Source organism: Macaca thibetana, chromosome 8 (genome assembly GCF_024542745.1).
Source record: "Macaca thibetana thibetana isolate TM-01 chromosome 8, ASM2454274v1, whole genome shotgun sequence".
Lineage (NCBI taxonomy): Eukaryota > Metazoa > Chordata > Mammalia > Primates > Cercopithecidae > Macaca > Macaca thibetana.
In genome coordinates this window covers 50,347,361-50,364,709 of record NC_065585.1, presented here as the reverse complement: position 1 = coordinate 50,364,709, position 17,349 = coordinate 50,347,361, and the positions used below count along the sequence as shown (strand labels likewise).

Sequence of the window (17,349 nt, the reverse complement as noted above, 5' to 3'; positions counted from 1 at the left end):
AGGCAGAGGTTGCAGTAAGCCAAAATCACACCACTGCACTGCAGCCTGGCAACAGAGCAAGACTTTGTCTCAAAAAATAAAAATTAAAAAAAAAATTCTGATTATCAAAGTAATGCATTTTAATGCATACAACTTTAAAAATAAAAGGTAAAAATGTAAGTGAATCAGTAATGTGAGAGGCCACCAAGAATTAATTTTTACAATATCTTTCTTGGTTTGATTTAGAACTATGGTATATTTTCTATATGAATGGAACATTCCATTCTGCCTGCTGTGTGCTTGGGATACAAAGATAATTATAGCATAGTTAATTTCATCAAGTGGATTATAATCTCTGGGCGTAAAAACAGATAATAAGAATTCGACCCTCTGTCCCCTGCTCCCTCCGCTTCCACTTTCTCCAACCTGCCAGCTCTTCCTTCTCTCCCTGTCCTGCCTCCTAAAAAACAAAAAGAACTTTTCATAGGGTTCTTTTAGAACATAGGGAAGGGCTACTTAATTCTGTTTTTCTTTTTTTTTAGGCACTCAAATAAGGCTTTCCAATCTGAGATTAGAAAGATATTTAGTTATTAGGCAAATGAAGGGGAAAGAGAGGGTATTCATGGTAGAAGGAATACACACAGAGGTAGGCAAAGAACATGATGTAATCAAAGGGACTGGGAAAAAGGCACAATATATTTAGTTTTCTTGGCACACAAAGTGTGAGGTAGGTAGGGGTGGTCAAGAAATGAGACTGGAGAAATGGAGGAAGGTGAGGCCATGGGGTCCCTGAGTGTCATGCTGTAGAGCTGGCTCTCATGCCGTCAGTGGGAAGGAATTGGGATGTGTATGCCTCATGGAAAGCGAGAGAGTCAGACTTGTATTTTCTATTTGCTCACTCTGACAATTCTGTGAAGGATAGTCCACAGGGAACAAACTTCAGTCACAGAGGAGGCAGAGTGGATAGAAGTAATTGAAGCTTCAATTTATTGAATGCTCATTATGTCAGGTACTGTTTGAAGCATTTCACATGCTATTCAGTCTTAGATTTTCTCTGTTTTATAGATAAAAACAAGGCTTTAATTGGTTAAATAACTTGCTTGAGATTGCCAAGCTTGTAAGTATGGAAATCATGATTCATGCCCAGGATTTTCTTTTCTCTTTTTTTTTTTTTTTTGAGACGGAGTGTCGCTCTGCCGCCCAGGCTGGAGTGCAGTGGCCGGATCTCAGCTCACTGCAAGCTCCGCCTCCCGGGTTCACGCCATTCTCCTGCCTCAGCCTCCCGAGTAGTTGGGACTACAGGCGCCCGCCACCGCGCCCGGCTAGTTTTTTGTATTTTTTAGTAGAGACGGGGTTTCACCGTGTTAGCCAGGATGGTCTCGATCTCCTGACCTCGTGATCCGCCCGTCTCGGCCTCCCAAAGTGCTGGGATTACAGGCTTGAGCCACCGCGCCCGGCCTTTTTTTTTTTTTTTTTTTTTTTTGAGACAGAGTCTGACTCTCCCAGGCTGGAGTGCAGTGGCACAGTTGTGGTTCACTGTAGCCTTAAACTCCTGGGCTTAAGCAATCCTCCTTCCTCATCCTCCTGAGTAGCTGGGACTTCAGGCACACTCCACCATGCCCAGCTAATTAAAACATTTTTTTTTTTTAGAGACAGGGTCTCTCTGTGTTGCCCAGGCTGGTCTCAAACTCCTAGACTCAAGCAATCCTCCCACCTTGGCCCCCTAAGTTCTGGAATTATAGGTGTGAGCTACCGCACCCAGCCACACCCAGGTTTTTCTGACTCCAAAGCCCATTCGATTAGCAGTATGCCAGATTGGAATGAAAAAAGTAGTTAGAAGATCAGTAAGCCTCACTGCTTATTAAGTATGGGGAAATGAGGAACAGGGAGATATCTTAGATGTTTCCTAGGTTTCTGGTGGATCATAGGGTCACTAAAAGACATGGGACAGTAGGCAGAACACGTTTTATTATAGCAGGACGATGATACATTATCTTTAATGATATTCGTGTCGTATTTTGCCAGTCTTATTTCGAGGAGAGTTTATGCATTCTTATTTTAACAGACTAGTGTACCGATGTATATTAGCTATTTTTTTGTGTTAATTCATTGTCTTTTTTGTTGATAGCTTTTCATGTAGTAGTGTACTATCCTTTGTAAGATCTGTATAACATAGATTTCTGGCAAATTTTTCAAATATCGACTTGCCATTTGAAATTATGAGCATTACCTTTTTAATGTTCTGCGTTAAATTTTTATAGTAAATGTTTATGTCTCACTTTACTTCCAAGTTAATATCTTTGAAAGTCATTAGTTTTCACCCGTCTCATTCTGTGAACTAGGTTCTATGTTGACTTCATTTTTTTTGAAATTTTGTATAACTATAGAGATATATGATTGATCATAGAGTAGTGTCTATTACCTCTAACATGTATTCTGAAATGTATTTATCTGTAATCCTTTTTGCTTTCATATTTTAGGCTCTTATTCTGAGCATGGCTGTGCCTACTATAATAGGTCTCAGCTTATGGAAAGAGGTAAAACAATTAGATTTTTATATTAATAAAATGTACTTTATCTACAAGGGTAGTGATAAATTTGTATGTGTGGGTAGGAAACATGTTGAGACACTATCCTAACAAAATAAAATGTAATATTCTTAGTAATGCTTAATTTTTTTTGTTATTAGGAACATTGTAGAAGAGCTAAAACATTTCTAGAATGCCACCTGATGCTGTGTTCTGCAGTCTAATGCTAGTGTTAATTCAGTTTATAATTGGCAAAGGAAATTGCTGAGTAAATAGGAATTAATATTAAAACACATTTTGTTAACTCCAAAACTTTATCATCTATGAAATGATATAAATTCTGCAAATTATTGGAACTGAAAATTTATTTATTTAATTATATTGTGTGTGCCTGAAAGATACAACTGATGATCAATTTATTATTGTTTGGTAATGACAAAATTATTTGTTGAGTCAAAGCAGTGAACTAACCATAAAATAGATTATTTGGATTGAGAAAAATAAGCAGGCCATTGAAGGAAAGCAAAGAGATCCATCATGACATTTTTTCCATGCGAAAGGTGTTGTAATATCATTTGCCTTAAGTTAGTCTGTTAGTCTTTTGAAATACTGTGGAACAGTTTTAAACTTTCTAATTACTGACATATACCTTTTGGGGCTTTTTTTTTTTTTTTTTTTTTGCATTTTAGTTTTTTCCAAGATTAATGACAGAATTAATGGAACTACAGGAATTCTATGACCCAGATACAGTGGAACTTATGACCTGGATAAAGTAAGGATTGAAGTGCCCAAGACTATTATTAAGCTATTAATTAATCACTGCATGCTATCTAATGAATTCACAGGAAATAATAAATTAATACTTCTCCAAATTTTTTCATCAAACTCAGGAGTTTTAGGGATATTTAGGTTTTGTTGGACTTAGTGATTCTAGTTTTCTGCTCATCTCCATGGGCTTGAAAATATAGCCTTGGTTGGTATGAGATTTGAAAGTGCCATTGTCAAACTAAGTGTTTGGGATAAAAAAGAAGAGCTATCCTTTTATTTAGAGAGTCAAGGGGATGCTTATTCTGGCCTGTGTTGGAGGTGAATTGTCAGTGGATAACTAGCTTTGATAACCAGGGGTTTTAGATTTTAATGCCCACACAGGACAGGAGATGTGGTCTTAGGCCTGTGGAAGCAGGGAATTGGAATTGAGAACCCCCCAACACACACATATGTAACTCAGGGACCCTCAGAAGGCTACACTGACAGTGAAAGGATAGAAGAGCAAATACCTAGTCAGTGGAAGGATGGAATAGCAAGATACCAGACAGTAGAGAAGGAAGATAAGAAAGCATGTCTCTCTCGCATTCATCTCTTGGTCAGAGAAATTCTCCCCTCTCAATTTATAGCAATGGATCTGAATTCATGTGGGTTTATAGTTTGAAATTATACTTGTCTAGTGTAATTTGAAATTATGCTTGTCTAATCTAAGAAACCCCAAATTAAGAAATTAGCATTAAAAGTGGTTTGGGGTTGGTCTGGAATGCATGACACATCTTCAACCCATGTTATACAGGATTCCATAAGAAAGTTTCATGAAGGTAAGCTCTAAAATTATAAAACACATAAGCAGTTCAACGAAGCTTGTCATAAACGCAGAATTAGACCTCTAGCTATTTCTGATAATAAAATTTGTGTCATCATTTAGGGTTTGCTGCATAACAGAATGCCACAAAACTTAGTGGCTTACAAACAATAAACGTGTTATTCTACACCATCTTGAGAATTAGCAGGGTTAGGGTGCTGGGGAGGATTCTTTTGGTCTGGGCCAGCTCCACTGGGACTGGATAGTCTGGCAGGGTCTCTGTCACAAGTCTAGGGTTGGCTCTGTGTCAGCTGAGGGGATCAAACTGACTTGGCCCTCTGTCTCTCATCATCTAGCAGGTTAGCTTGGGCTTGTTTACAAGGTGGTAGTTGTAGAATTCCCAAGAGCAGCAAGAGAGGGCAATTCTCAATGTCAAGCATGTTTTAAGTCACTGCTTACACGGTGCTTACTATTGTCCTATTGGCCAAAGCAAGTCACATGATTATGACTGGCGTTCCCTCCAAGACCATGACCATAGGGAGAGGAATTATTGTGGCCATTTTTGTAACCAGTCTATTCCATGGATGGAGACTACGAAATAACTACATTGAAATTTATTAAAGACATAAAAGAAGATAAGACATGAAAAAGTGATGAAATACTATCAAAAAAGACCAGAAAAATATGGGAAAAAAGACAAAAAGTGTTTCTAGAAATTTTAAATTGATTTATAGAATAGGTATACAGAAACAAGAATAGGTTTTATTATAATGTCTTGTTACTATAACATATCTTCTATTTTATAAAAATAGTTTTCTTTAGATCATCCTTAACTATTGCCCATTAATACTTTTTGTGAATTCTATTTGCTATTGTTGAATAGTGCCTTGTGTTGTCATTAACAAAAGAGAAAGTTACATCTCTGTATGATTTACCACAGTATTTTCAAAGACAGCAAAGGCCCAAACAATTACCTATTGAACATTTATGTTACTGGGTACAATTACTGTGTTTTATATCTGCTTCCTCACTATTGAGGACTGTGGCCATATATGCCATCTCTTTCTTTCGATAGCCTGGCACCATCCCTAGCACATAGAGGTGGGTGCTTAATGTTAAATTCAGACAGTGAATAAATAAGTGAATGTATTAGAACAGCCCTTTGGGACCTGCTTGTAGGTTTTCCACCTTGCAACTAGCATGTGTCTGGGACTTGGGATAATGATTCAGAGTGGAGAAGTCCTATATTTTCCACCTGGAGACAGACACATGGGTAAAGACAGAGAAGGAGCAGAAGGAGAGGTGGATTTGGAAGAAGTTGGGTTGTAGGTAGTTAATTTGCAAAAGATGGAGTTGAGAATTCACAGTATCACCACTGAACTAGTCACCTTATCTAAAATAATATATTCTGGTTACTGTCCCCTTACTCTGCATTATTTTTAATCATATTATCACCACCCAATATATATGTTTACTTCTTATTGTCTTCCCCCTGCTCCCTCTTTTTAGAAAAGTTTCTGTATCTTCAGCACAAGTGTCTGGTGCATAGTTAGGTGCCCATTTTTTTTTTAATGAATCCATAAATGAAATGAAAACTGATATTGAAATTTAAATGTATAAACATTGTAAGTTGTCTGGTGTTTCAGAGTTGATATAGATCAGTGATCTAAATAGTATACTTGCCTTTTCAGTGTGCAAATCTTTATGGTTCTTTGCAGAAGGCAAGCTCCAGTTGCAGCTGTGTTTGCAGGGAGTCCACAGTTAATGGGTGCGATTAAATTATGCACTGGGTGGATGGTGACAAGTTTGCCTCTTTACAATGATGATGATCTTCTCAAGAGAAATGAAAATGTAAGGCATTTTGAATTCTACATTTGGATCTCTTTTCCAGCACTTTGTATTTTAGCATAGTCTGCAGTATACGTATGCTTCTAGGTAGCTAGGAAAGTCCAAACAATTTTAAGAGTTAATTAACTTCTATTTCGGAAAACCTGTGTAATTAGTAATACATTTAACCAAGAGGAGACCCAAAATTAAAATATTAAGTTCTTTGTTTTATGAATAATATTGATATGTTTCTAAGAAAAATATCTAATGTTCCACAAAGTGTCAAGGGACCTAATGTGTAATATTTTACCCAGGCTGGAATACAGTTGTGCAATCTCAGCTCACTGCAACCTCCCCTTCCTGGGTTCAAGCGATTCTCCTGCCTCAGCCTCTTGAGTAGCTAGGATTATAGGCACCCACCACCACAGCCGGCTAACATTTTTTTAATTCACCCAGGCTGAAGTACAGTGGCACAATCTCGGCTCACTGCAACCTCCGCTTCCTGGGTTCAAGTGATTCTCCTGCCTCTGCCTCCTGAGTAGCTGGGATTACAGGCACGCGCCACCACAGCTGGCTAACATTCTTTTTAAAATATTGTTCTCAATCAAATTTTTATTTTATTTTTTAATTTTTTATTTTTTGAGACAGAGTCTTGCTCTGTCACCCAGGCTGGAGTGCAATGGTGCGATCTCGGCTCACTGCAACCTCTGCCTCCCGATTCAAGTGATTCTCCTGCCTCAGTCTCCCGAGTAGCTGGGATTACAGGCACCTGCCACCATGACCAGTTAATTTTTGTATTTTTTAGTAGAGACAGGGTTTCACCATATTGGTCAGGCTGGTGGCAAACTCCTGACCTCAGGTGATCCGCCTGCCTTGGCTTCCCAAAATGCTGGGATTACAGGCGTGAGTCACTGTGCCCAGCCCAGCCCTCAATCCAATTTTTAAAAGAAGACTGTCAATTAATGTCTTGGTACTACACTTTGTCTTTCTCAGCTAAAGTTCTATTATTGCTTATAAAACACTAATTTATTTTTTAATAAATGGGCAGTTATTGACTCAGTATAACGTTAGAATGGTATCTAATTATAGTTTAGATAATATATTATTTTGAATGTTTGATATGGATTTAAATGGTAACTTCATATCTGAAAGCAATGATGAACTGAACCTGAGTTCCCAATATTCTGTTTTTCAATTTTAGATAATTTCATACAGTTTTTAAGCATATTCTAAGTTAAGGAAGACATACAGTAATATAGAGATTAAGAATGCAGACTCAGGAATCAGAGTACCTGAACCCAAATGCTAGCTCTGCTGTTTATCAGCTTTGTGACCTTGAGTGAGTTACTAAATCTGGAGATTAGGTGAGAATAATAGTTCTCACCTCCTACTTGTGAGAATTAAATGAGATAATGTACAATGCCTGAAACACAGTAAAATTTTAAAGTTAGCTATTATGTTATTACTTTGTACTATTAAGTGGTTGTTGCATGCATACACGTACACATGGACACACACAAGTTACAAAGAGGAGTAAAAAAGCAGGAACAGTCAAACAATTCTGCCTACAAAAATCTAAGAAGTTGTCATAAAAGGCAGTCCCTCAATCTGGGCTTTGAAGGATGATTAGAAACTTGTTTGGAAAAGAAATATATATGATTCCAGGCTGAAAAAGTAACATGAGCTAAGGAATTTGTATAATCTTGAAACTGGAAAAGAAAATGAGGCTGAATTCTGACAGACCTGGAATATCATGCTGAAAAATTTAGACTTATCCTTGAAGCAGTTAAGAGACATGACTTTTAGTAAACCTGGCAATGGAATGATTAGATCTGCTTTGAAGACTTAATTATGGTCATGGCAGAAAGAACAGATTGAAGCAGGCAGGGGAGAGATCAGAGATGGGGAGATCTACCTGAGAATGATTCCTCGAGAGACAGCAGCCATCTCTGATGAGTATTTGCTGCACTTCCAAAACATAGAGTTGCTTAGGCAAAATATAGATGGCATATTCCTGAATTTTATTTTTTGTGGATTTAAAACAACCAACTCTGTGACTTTGTTTTCTTTTGATTGGTCTTTTCTAATATGGTATTTCAGAGTTACTTGTAATTAGGTCAGAGTTCTAGTTAGGTTCTAATTTAATTTAAACATTTTAGAGTTTTAAGTTTTATGTAACATGTCTATGAGAAAAAGTAATCACAGTTTTTCAGACCTTTGTCTTTCTCTACGGTGTGTAGCACATAGCAGGTATTAAGTAAACTTGTTGTTAAGCTAAAATCCAAACTGAACTTCATAAATGAGACCACGTCGTTTATTTATTTTTAATTACAATTTTTTTTTTGGAGATGAGTCTTGCTCAGGCTGGAGTGCAGTGGCGCAATCTTGGCTCACTGCAGCCTCTGCCTCCCAGGTTCAAACAGTTCTCCTGCCTCAACCTCCCGAGTAGCTGGGACTACAGGCGCACGCCACCACGCCTGGCTAATATTTTATATTTTAGTAGAGACAGGGTTTCACCATGTTGCCCAGGCTGGTCTTGAACTCCTGAGCTCAGGCAATCTGCCTACCTCTGCCTCCCAAAGTGCTAGGATTACAGGCATGAGCTACCATGCCCGGCCATTTATTTATTTATTTATATTTTTAATTATTTTATTTTTTTGAGATGGAGTATCTCGCTCTTGTATGGGATGAATTTAAATGGTAACTTCATATCTGAAAGCAATGATGAACTGAACCTGAGTTCCCAATATTCTGTTTTTCAATTTTAGAGAATTTCATAAAGGCTGGAGTGCAGTGACGTGATCTTGGCTCACTGCAACCTCCATCTCCCAGGTTTAAGCGATTCTTCTGCCTCAGACTCCCAAGTAGCTGGGACTACTGGTTCATGCCACCGTGCCCAGCTAATTTTCATATTTTTAGTAGAGATGGGGTTTTGCCGTGTTGGCCAGGCTGGCCTCAAACTCCTGACCTCAATTGATCTGCCTGCCTGGGTCTCCCAAAGTGCTGGGATTACAGGTGTGAGAAACTGCACCTGGCTGACCATATCAGTTAAATTAGACAGAGTCTCTAATTCATAATATGTGGCTAATCTTTGTATAATCCCCTGGGCCAGTGATTCCTAACCTGGGACGATTGTTCCCTGAGGGGACATTTGGCAATGTCTGGAGACATTTTTGATTGTCGCAATGTCATAACAGGAAGAGGGGTTCTATGGGCATCTTGTGAGTAGAGACCAGGAATGCTTATCTACATTGCAGAGAACATCCTCTCTCCTGTCCCAACAAAGAATGATCTGGCCTAAAATGTGAATAGTGCAGGCAGGGCACGGTGGCTCAAGTCTGTAATCCCAGCATTTTGGGAGGCCAAGACGGGAGGCTCATGAGGTCAGGAGATCGAGACCATCCTGGCTAACACGGTGAAACCCCGTCTCTACTAAAAATATACAAAAAATTAGCCAGGCATGGTGGCGGGCGCCTGTAGTTCCAGCCACTTGGGAGGCTGAGGCAGGAGAATGGCGTGAACCCGGGAGGCGGAGCTTGCAGTGAGCTGAGATGGGCCACTGCACTCCAGCCTGGGCAACAGAGCAAGACTCCATCTCAAAAAAAAAAAAATTGTGAATAGTGCTAAGGTTGAGAAACTCTGCTCTAGGCTGTCAGTAATGTTACTACAATTGCATAGAATTTTTTTTTTTTATAAATGCCCTAATAGTATGTTTCAGTTTCTTAACACTTAAAAATAAATAAAATTGTAAATAACTATCAATAGGTATAGGCTGGATAGGATAGAACTATTCCCACTGAAACGTATTTAGTGTGAAATGAGAGAGACACTTCCTCTTGATGTATTACCATTCTGTGTGCCACAGAATGTTGAAAGTAGGTATTCCTAGCATGTCAGTTGACATGGGAACTGAGGGTACTAGCTAGGCAGCTATGGTGACAGGTAGGAGGCAGCTACTGGATATTCTGCAAATAGATTGGAATCTTATTCATTCTAGATTTCAAATCTCAGTATTTTCAGGACAAATAATATATGATACTATGGGCCTAATATTTGTGATTTTATTACTTTTTGAAGGATAACAAGAGTTGATCCAATATTAACATTTCAGAAAGACTGAGAAGCTTTATTATCTAATAAGATCCAGAGCTTATTATCTAATAAGTTCAGCAAAATTATGGTAAAAAGCACCACATAATCCAAACATGAGTTTTGATAAATATATAAATGAATATTTATATTTATTTATAAAAATAAATATATTTTTCATATGTAATATTCAGTACTGAGAACACAGTAGATGCTCGATGTATGGTTTCAATTTACTGAAGTTTTAAATGTCCTTTAAAATTTATTTTAATTATATTCTTTCAGATCTACCAAATCTATTCAAAGCGATCTGCTGAGGATATTTATAAAATACTGACATCTTACAAAGCTAATTACCTAATTGTAGAGGATGCTATCTGCAATGAGGTGGGAACCATGAGAGGCTGTAGGGTTAAAGATTTATTAGACATTGCAAATGGCCATGTAAGTAACCATTTGGAAAGTTATTTATTTATTTATTTTAGAAAAATGATTTTACTTAAACTTGTAATCTTTAAACTTTATTTTTGGAACTTAACTAAGAATATAATTGAGTTATGTAATAATGGGGACAGCTTAGTAAAAGTAGTTTGAAGTATTTTTTCAACATACAAAAGAAAATGCCAGCCTTGGTAGGATGCATGATAAGGTTCTTTAGAGCAGTGATAATGGATTATGGAAACATTGCCTTCTAAATTTTAGGATTAAATCTTTTAAAAATTGGAAGCCTTCATACTGGTTTCTCAGTGTCAATGGAAAGTTCAGGAGTATAGTGGGCATGTGACTCGCTTATGAAGAGGCTTCTGTTTGCTAACAGTGAGATGTTTTATAGACAATGTTTAGTAGTAATGTGTTTTTTCATATAAATAATAGTCATTTGTATATTGATTGCATTTCTGCTATTAGCTTAATAAGCTTTTTAATATTATGTTTTATGTCTTTTAATAGATGGTTTGTGAAGAAGGTGACAAGCTAACCTACTCAAAGTATGGGCGATTTTGTCATGAGGTCAAAATTAACTATTCTCCATATGTGAATTATTTCACTAGAGTATACTGGAACAGATCCTACTTTGTATATAAAATCAACACTGTGATATCCTTCCAGTCTTGAAAAATAACAGAACCTTCATTTCAAAGACTACCTGAAGTAAAACGCAGTTTTCTTCTACCTACTCGGCGTCTTTTGCAGATCAGAGTATGGACATTTGAAATATTGCTGCTTCTTTCTCCCTTCTCTTAACTGGATCCAGAGTTCTGTGGGAAATAGAAGATCAAGCATTACTCTCCTTTAATTAAATGTGATGTATACCACTCTGCAATATTCCAGACAGGTGTCTTCCTTACTGTTACATGGTCATTAACACTTTTACTGATTGCAACATTTTCCCCATAAAATCTTCCTTCTATTATAATATTGATCTTGAATTTGAATATGTTCTAGGTCAGAATACATTTCTCAAACAACATTTAATAAATACTTAATGTGATATAATATTTAATAGAAGGAAAGAATTATTCCTACCTTCAAGCAAGTTTCTGAAGGTATTTTATGATGTATAACAACTGAAGTTTTACAATAAAAACTAATTTAAATGTTAGCTGAAGATATGTGGCATTTAAATTAAAATGGAAATTATATAAAGGAAAGTGATTTTTAAGGATATACATAAAGATATATCTAGAATTTTCATGATACTCTTCTCCTCATCCGCTGCTTGTATAAGTGAGCACTTTCTTAGTAATACATAGTGCATGATGTTATTGCATTTTTTAAATGACTAGTAAATGATTAGTTATTTCACTTATGCCTATTAATTTGATATCAATTTAATCATGATAAAACAATAACTGTTACATATATTTTTTTAATGGACATTTAAAAGAATGTTGTTCAGATTTTTTTTTTAAATACTGATATGGGGCATACAATCTATTCACATATTTTCTACTGAAGTACTAAGTAAAAAATTAAATCATTATCAGAATAAAAATATGTGTGCTAAAATGAGCAACAGTTTCTGGGGATACATGCAGATGTTGTTAAACGTACCTCTGCATGCAGATATATTATAAAACACAAGCAATGTTATTTTTGAAACTGTGATGCAGTCTTCAACATCAAGAAAAAATGACAACTATAATAACATTTACAACACAGTTTCACAGTCTAAATGCTATGTTCCTTTAAGTATTTTTATATTTTTAATCATTTATTAAGAGAAAATTTTAAAACGTTGATTTGGCCTTATTAAGAGATTCAGGATAGATGTAGTCTGTAGATGTGTCATAAGTTGGGATACACGTTTAGTTTTTCCTTATACTCCAGTGAGCAGATTTTCATAATTCTAACTTGTTAAAGCGCTGCAAAAATTGCATTTTCAGTACTCTAAATTACTACATTAGAAGGGAACATTTCTCCGTTGTCTTTATTTTCTGTTATATATGTGTTGTAAAAGTACACTACATTAGAAGGGAGCTTTTTCCATTGTCTTTATTTTCTGTTATACATATGTTATAAAAGTACATGAATTCTTAGACTAACTCTCAGATGCTTTGCTCTTTTGGAGCTTAAGAATTGTTTGACGTTGATGTTATATATCTGATAGATTAGTTTCAGTGGTTCTCATTTCACTTTTATACATAATTTTTTAACTATGTTAAGATAGTTGCAGGCAGTGTACTTCAGGTTGACTCTACATCTGACTAGTGAGTCACTAGTATTTTGCATCAAGCCTTCTGAAAATAGACCATAGTTACCTAAGCACGCAGTGAATAGTCACATGGTAGTACTTGTGATTAGAGCATGTAAAACAATGTAATTTAAAAGTCATCTTCCATATTTTGAAGGGGAAATAGAATACCCTACTTTTTATGTAGTGTGAAATATTTAATTGAATTTTTATTGATTTATATTATGTCACCTGTGCTGAATTAGGTTTGGTACTTGTGTTTTGTTTGACATATTAGTAAGTTGCTTTTGCTTCTTTATGTCAACTTATTTCTTAAATAAAATCGATTTGGAAAAATTGTTAATGGGATGTTTTAAATAATGAATTTTTCATCCAGCTTCAGTTGAAAAGGAAAAGTAAGCTTTATTATGGAAATGACAATATTGAATATGACAGATAAGTTTATTTGCTTCTACTTTAACTGCAATTAAAACAATAGTACTAGACGACTTTAAGTAGAAAGCATTTAATTTATTTCTTCGCTTATTTGTAGAGTGAACAAATGATTCACAATTCTGGAAATAATTCCACTTAGGTAACTTAACAGTTGTTAGGTTTGACAATAAAGATATACTATGAGAGGAGAAGAGTTTATGGGTTTGGGGTGGAAGGAATTTCTGGAAGAAATAAAAAATGTTCTTTGCCCTTGATATTGCAAACTCACTGATACAAGTGCCTTGAATTTACTATTATTATTATTATTATTATTATTATTATTATTATTTGAGATGGAGTTTCACTCATGTCTCCCAGGCTAGGGTACAATGGCGTGATCTCAGTTCAGTGAAACCTCTGCCTCCCAGGTTCAAGTGATTCTCCTGCCTCAGCCTCTCGAGTAGCTGGGATTACAGGCACCTGCCACCACGCCCGGCTAATTTTTGTATTTTTAGTAGAAACGGGGTTTTGCCATGTTGGCCAGGCCGGTCTCGAACTCCTGACCTCAGATGATCCACCCACCTCGGCCTCCCAAAGTGCTGGGATTACAGGCGTGGGTCACTGCACCTGACTGCCTTGAATTTATTTCTAAGTTTACTTTTTATTTTCAAAAAATTATTATATATTTCCTCATTTTCCATAAGAAAATTTTAGTAATGTTTTCTCATCAATAAACACAAAAAAGAGTCTTCACTATGCTATTTTCACTAAAAACTTTAATTCAGTAATAAGCAAATCTTTGTTAAAAGTGGAGATGGAGGCCAGGTGCGGTAGCTCATGCCTGTAATCCCAGCACTTTGGGAGGCCGAGGCGGGCGGATGACGAAGTCAGGAGATCCAGACCATCCTGGCTAACACACTGAAACCCCGGCTCTACTAAAATTACAAAAATCAGCCGGGCGTGGTGGCAGGTGTCTGTAGTCCCAGCTACTCGGGAGGCTGAGGCAGGAGAATGGCGTGAACCCGGGAGGCGGAGCTTGCAGTGAGCCGAGATCCTGCCTCTGCACTGCAGCCTGGGCGACAGAGGGAGACTCCGTCTCAAAAAAAAAAAAAAAAAAAAAAAAAAGTAGAGATGGGATTTCTAGCCTCCTAAATTAATTTAGCCTCCCAAATGCCAGACAAACAATCTAACATAAAATTTACCTTGAATAAGATATATTGATTCTGAGCCGCTTTGTATTTTTTCTAACTTTGGCATCTGTATCTTGGTGCTTTCTGTTAGACTGATAGTCTCTTGTACTTCAGCGCTAACTTTTTTCTTCATTACTTTCTGTGTATATAGACAGCGTATTTTTTTGTAGAACATTAACCCAGATTGCTAATAGCTTCATGTTACGGCATTCTTCCACACAGTCCAGATTGATTTAAGGAAAAGCAGAAGTAGAAGTCAAAGTGTGTTATAAATTGAGACTGAAAAACATGCTTTAAAAAATAGATTTAATTTCTTACACTGTGAATAGCCATTGTATTGTTTTGTTTCTGATAAATCAGTTGTTTTGGGCTCCTATTTTTGAACTGTTAAAAATGTTGATGCTTTTCGTGGATAAAAGTAGTGCCTCTTTATACAACTGATGGGGTTTTAAAAAGTATGTAAGCTGCCTTTTTTGTTAAACTTATTTTAAATGCTTTAGTATTTAAAGGGTGTATGTTATGAATTAATCTGCATATTTAAAAACTTTTTGTAAAGCGAATAACTACTTCCTGATTTACATCTCAATATATTCTTTCATTTGCCCAATTTAAAAAATATGTAGTCTCTATTGTTGCTGTTTACCAATAGTTTTAGATCCCAATGTGTATTAGAATTATAGCTACAAAAATTTGCAAGTAAAATTTAGCAATTTCCTATTAAAACATGATCTCATTATTATGTTTTTTAATATGTAGAATAGACACTTTAAATAAACAGGTGTGAAAATTGTAAAGGAATATATATGACAACTATTTTCTGTACATTAATGTCTAAACATTATGCTTACTTGTTTTTCATAATAAAGACATTTTGGAACCAAATTTGCTGAGTTTAGTATAAAAGCATCTTTGAATTATTTCTGAGTTTCCTAAAATGTGCAACATTTTAATCTTGGCATATCTAATCCTATGTTCTATAAGGTGGACTGTTCTATAAGAGGTACACTGGACTTGTAACCACTAAATGTATTTAGTATAATAAGGGTATCACAAAGGAACAAGAGTTCCAAACTTATAGTTTGAAATGTCTCATAACCCTTTCATACTTTGTTAGTAGCTTTGTATAGCTATTTAACACAGATGAGTACAGTTAGCTTTATATATATAATCCTCTGAGTCTTATCTATGACAATGTGTATTTAGATTAAATATGTTTCTCCTGTAACTAAAGTTGCATCTTTGCAAAGGATGAAAGTTCATTTCAGCAGACACAAATTCTTTAAAAGATTTGGGCTATAAACTAACACTTCAAATTTTGTAATAATCAATATACTTTTATCAAGAATGAAATTATTTCATGCTTAATTACCCTCCTTATTTTGTTTCCATAATAAAACTATTTTCAGAATTTTAAGTTGTCTTTTATTTATACATGAACTTTTTTGGTGACAGCTTTACTGAGATATAATTCATATACCATACAATTTACCCATTTAAAATGTATAATTCAGCCAGGTGCAGTGGCTCATGCCCATAATCCCAACACTTTGGGAGGCTAAGGTGGGCAGATTGCTTGAACCCAAGAGTTTGAGACCAGCCTGGGCAACATGGAGAAAACCCATCTCTACAAAAAGAATACAAAAATGGAGCCAGACGTGGTGGCACACACCTGTAGTCCCAGCTACCTGGGAGGCTGAGGCAGGAGGATCACTTAGGTCAGGGAGGTGGAGGTTGCAGTGAACTGTGATCACACCACTGCACTCCAGCTTGGATGACAGAGGGAGACCACCTGTCTCAATCAATCAATAGAAATAAAACATACAATTCAGTGGTTTTTAGTATGTTCACAGACTTGTGCAATTATCACCACAATCAATTTTAACACATTTTTATTACTCCCAGAAGAAACCTCATACCCTTCTGGTTGTCAACCCCAATCATTCTATCCTCCCCAGCCCTAGGCAACCACTACTAATCTGCTTTCTATCTCTATGTTTACCTACTGGACATTTCATATAAATTGAATCATACAACATGCTTCTTTCGCTTGGACTCTTTTTAAGGTTCATCTGTGTTGTTCCATGTATCATTCATTCCTTTTTAGTGCCAGATAATATTCCATTGTATGTATATACCACATTTTATCCATTCATTAGTTGATAGACATTTGTGTTGTTTGTACTTTTTAGTTATTATGAATAATGCTGATAGGATTATCTGTATACAGGTTTTTGTATATGTTCATTTCTCTTAGGTATATATCTAGAAGTTAAATTGCTGGGTCATATGGTAACTGTGGTTAGCTTTAACAACCAGACTGGTTTCCAAAGTGGCTGCACCATTTTAAGATCCCCCCAACAAGGGGTGAGGATTCTAATTTCTCCACATCCTTGTCAATAGTTATTATTTTCTTGATTACACCCATCCCAGTGAATGCAGCTATTTCTCATTATAGTTTTAATTCACATTTCCATTATAGCTAATTATGTTGAGCACCTTTTCATGTAATTATTGGCCATCTGTATATCTTATTTGGAGCAATGTCTATTCAAATTCTTTGCCTTTTTTTTTTTTTTTTTGAGACAGTTTTGCTCTTGTTGCCCAGGCTGGAGTGCAATGGCACCACATCGGCTCACCACAGTCTCCATCTCCTGGGTTCAAGCGATTCTCCTCCCGCAGTAGCTGGGATTACAGGTGCACACCACCACACCCAGCTAATTTTGTATTTTTAGTAGAGACAGGGTTTCTCCATGTTGGCCAGGCTGGTCTCGAAATCTCGTCCTCAGGTGATCGACCTGCCTCGGCCTCCCAAAGTGTTGGGATTAGAGGTGTAGGCCACTACGCCCAGCCCTCTTTGCCCATTTTTTATTTGGATTGTGTTTTTATTATTGAGATGTTAAGTATTCTTTATGTATTCTAGATATAGGGTCAAATATATGATATGGAAATATTTCGTTCCATTCAGTGGGTTCTCTTAACTTTTTTGATGGTGTCCTTGAAGCACAAATGCTTTTAGTTTTGGTTGCATTATTTAATTCATTTTTTTTTTGAGACAGGGTC

At 36.3% G+C, this 17,349-nt stretch overlaps 1 protein-coding gene and 1 long non-coding RNA gene across 3 annotated transcripts in view; both read left to right on the top strand.

Annotated features, from left to right (window-relative positions):
- DPY19L4 (dpy-19 like 4) overlaps window positions 1-13,028 on the top strand; it is a 74,853-nt gene extending 61,825 nt beyond the window's left edge. For both annotated transcript variants that reach the window (XM_050800494.1, XM_050800495.1), the window contains 5 exons: window positions 2,460-2,516; window positions 3,197-3,279; window positions 5,796-5,928; window positions 10,279-10,437; window positions 10,942-13,028. In XM_050800494.1, coding sequence (XP_050656451.1) covers window positions 2,460-2,516; window positions 3,197-3,279; window positions 5,796-5,928; window positions 10,279-10,437; window positions 10,942-11,106 — 597 coding nt within the window. In that variant the 3' untranslated portion in view covers window positions 11,107-13,028. The remainder of the gene's footprint in view (window positions 1-2,459; window positions 2,517-3,196; window positions 3,280-5,795; window positions 5,929-10,278; window positions 10,438-10,941) is intronic.
- Window positions 1-15,171, top strand: part of LOC126960869 (uncharacterized) — a 289,975-nt gene extending 274,804 nt beyond the window's left edge. Inside the window, exon 2 of the long non-coding RNA XR_007728134.1 lies at window positions 13,925-15,171. This is a non-coding gene — a long non-coding RNA (uncharacterized LOC126960869). The remainder of the gene's footprint in view (window positions 1-13,924) is intronic.
- The last annotated feature ends 2,178 nt before the right edge of the window (window positions 15,172-17,349 follow it).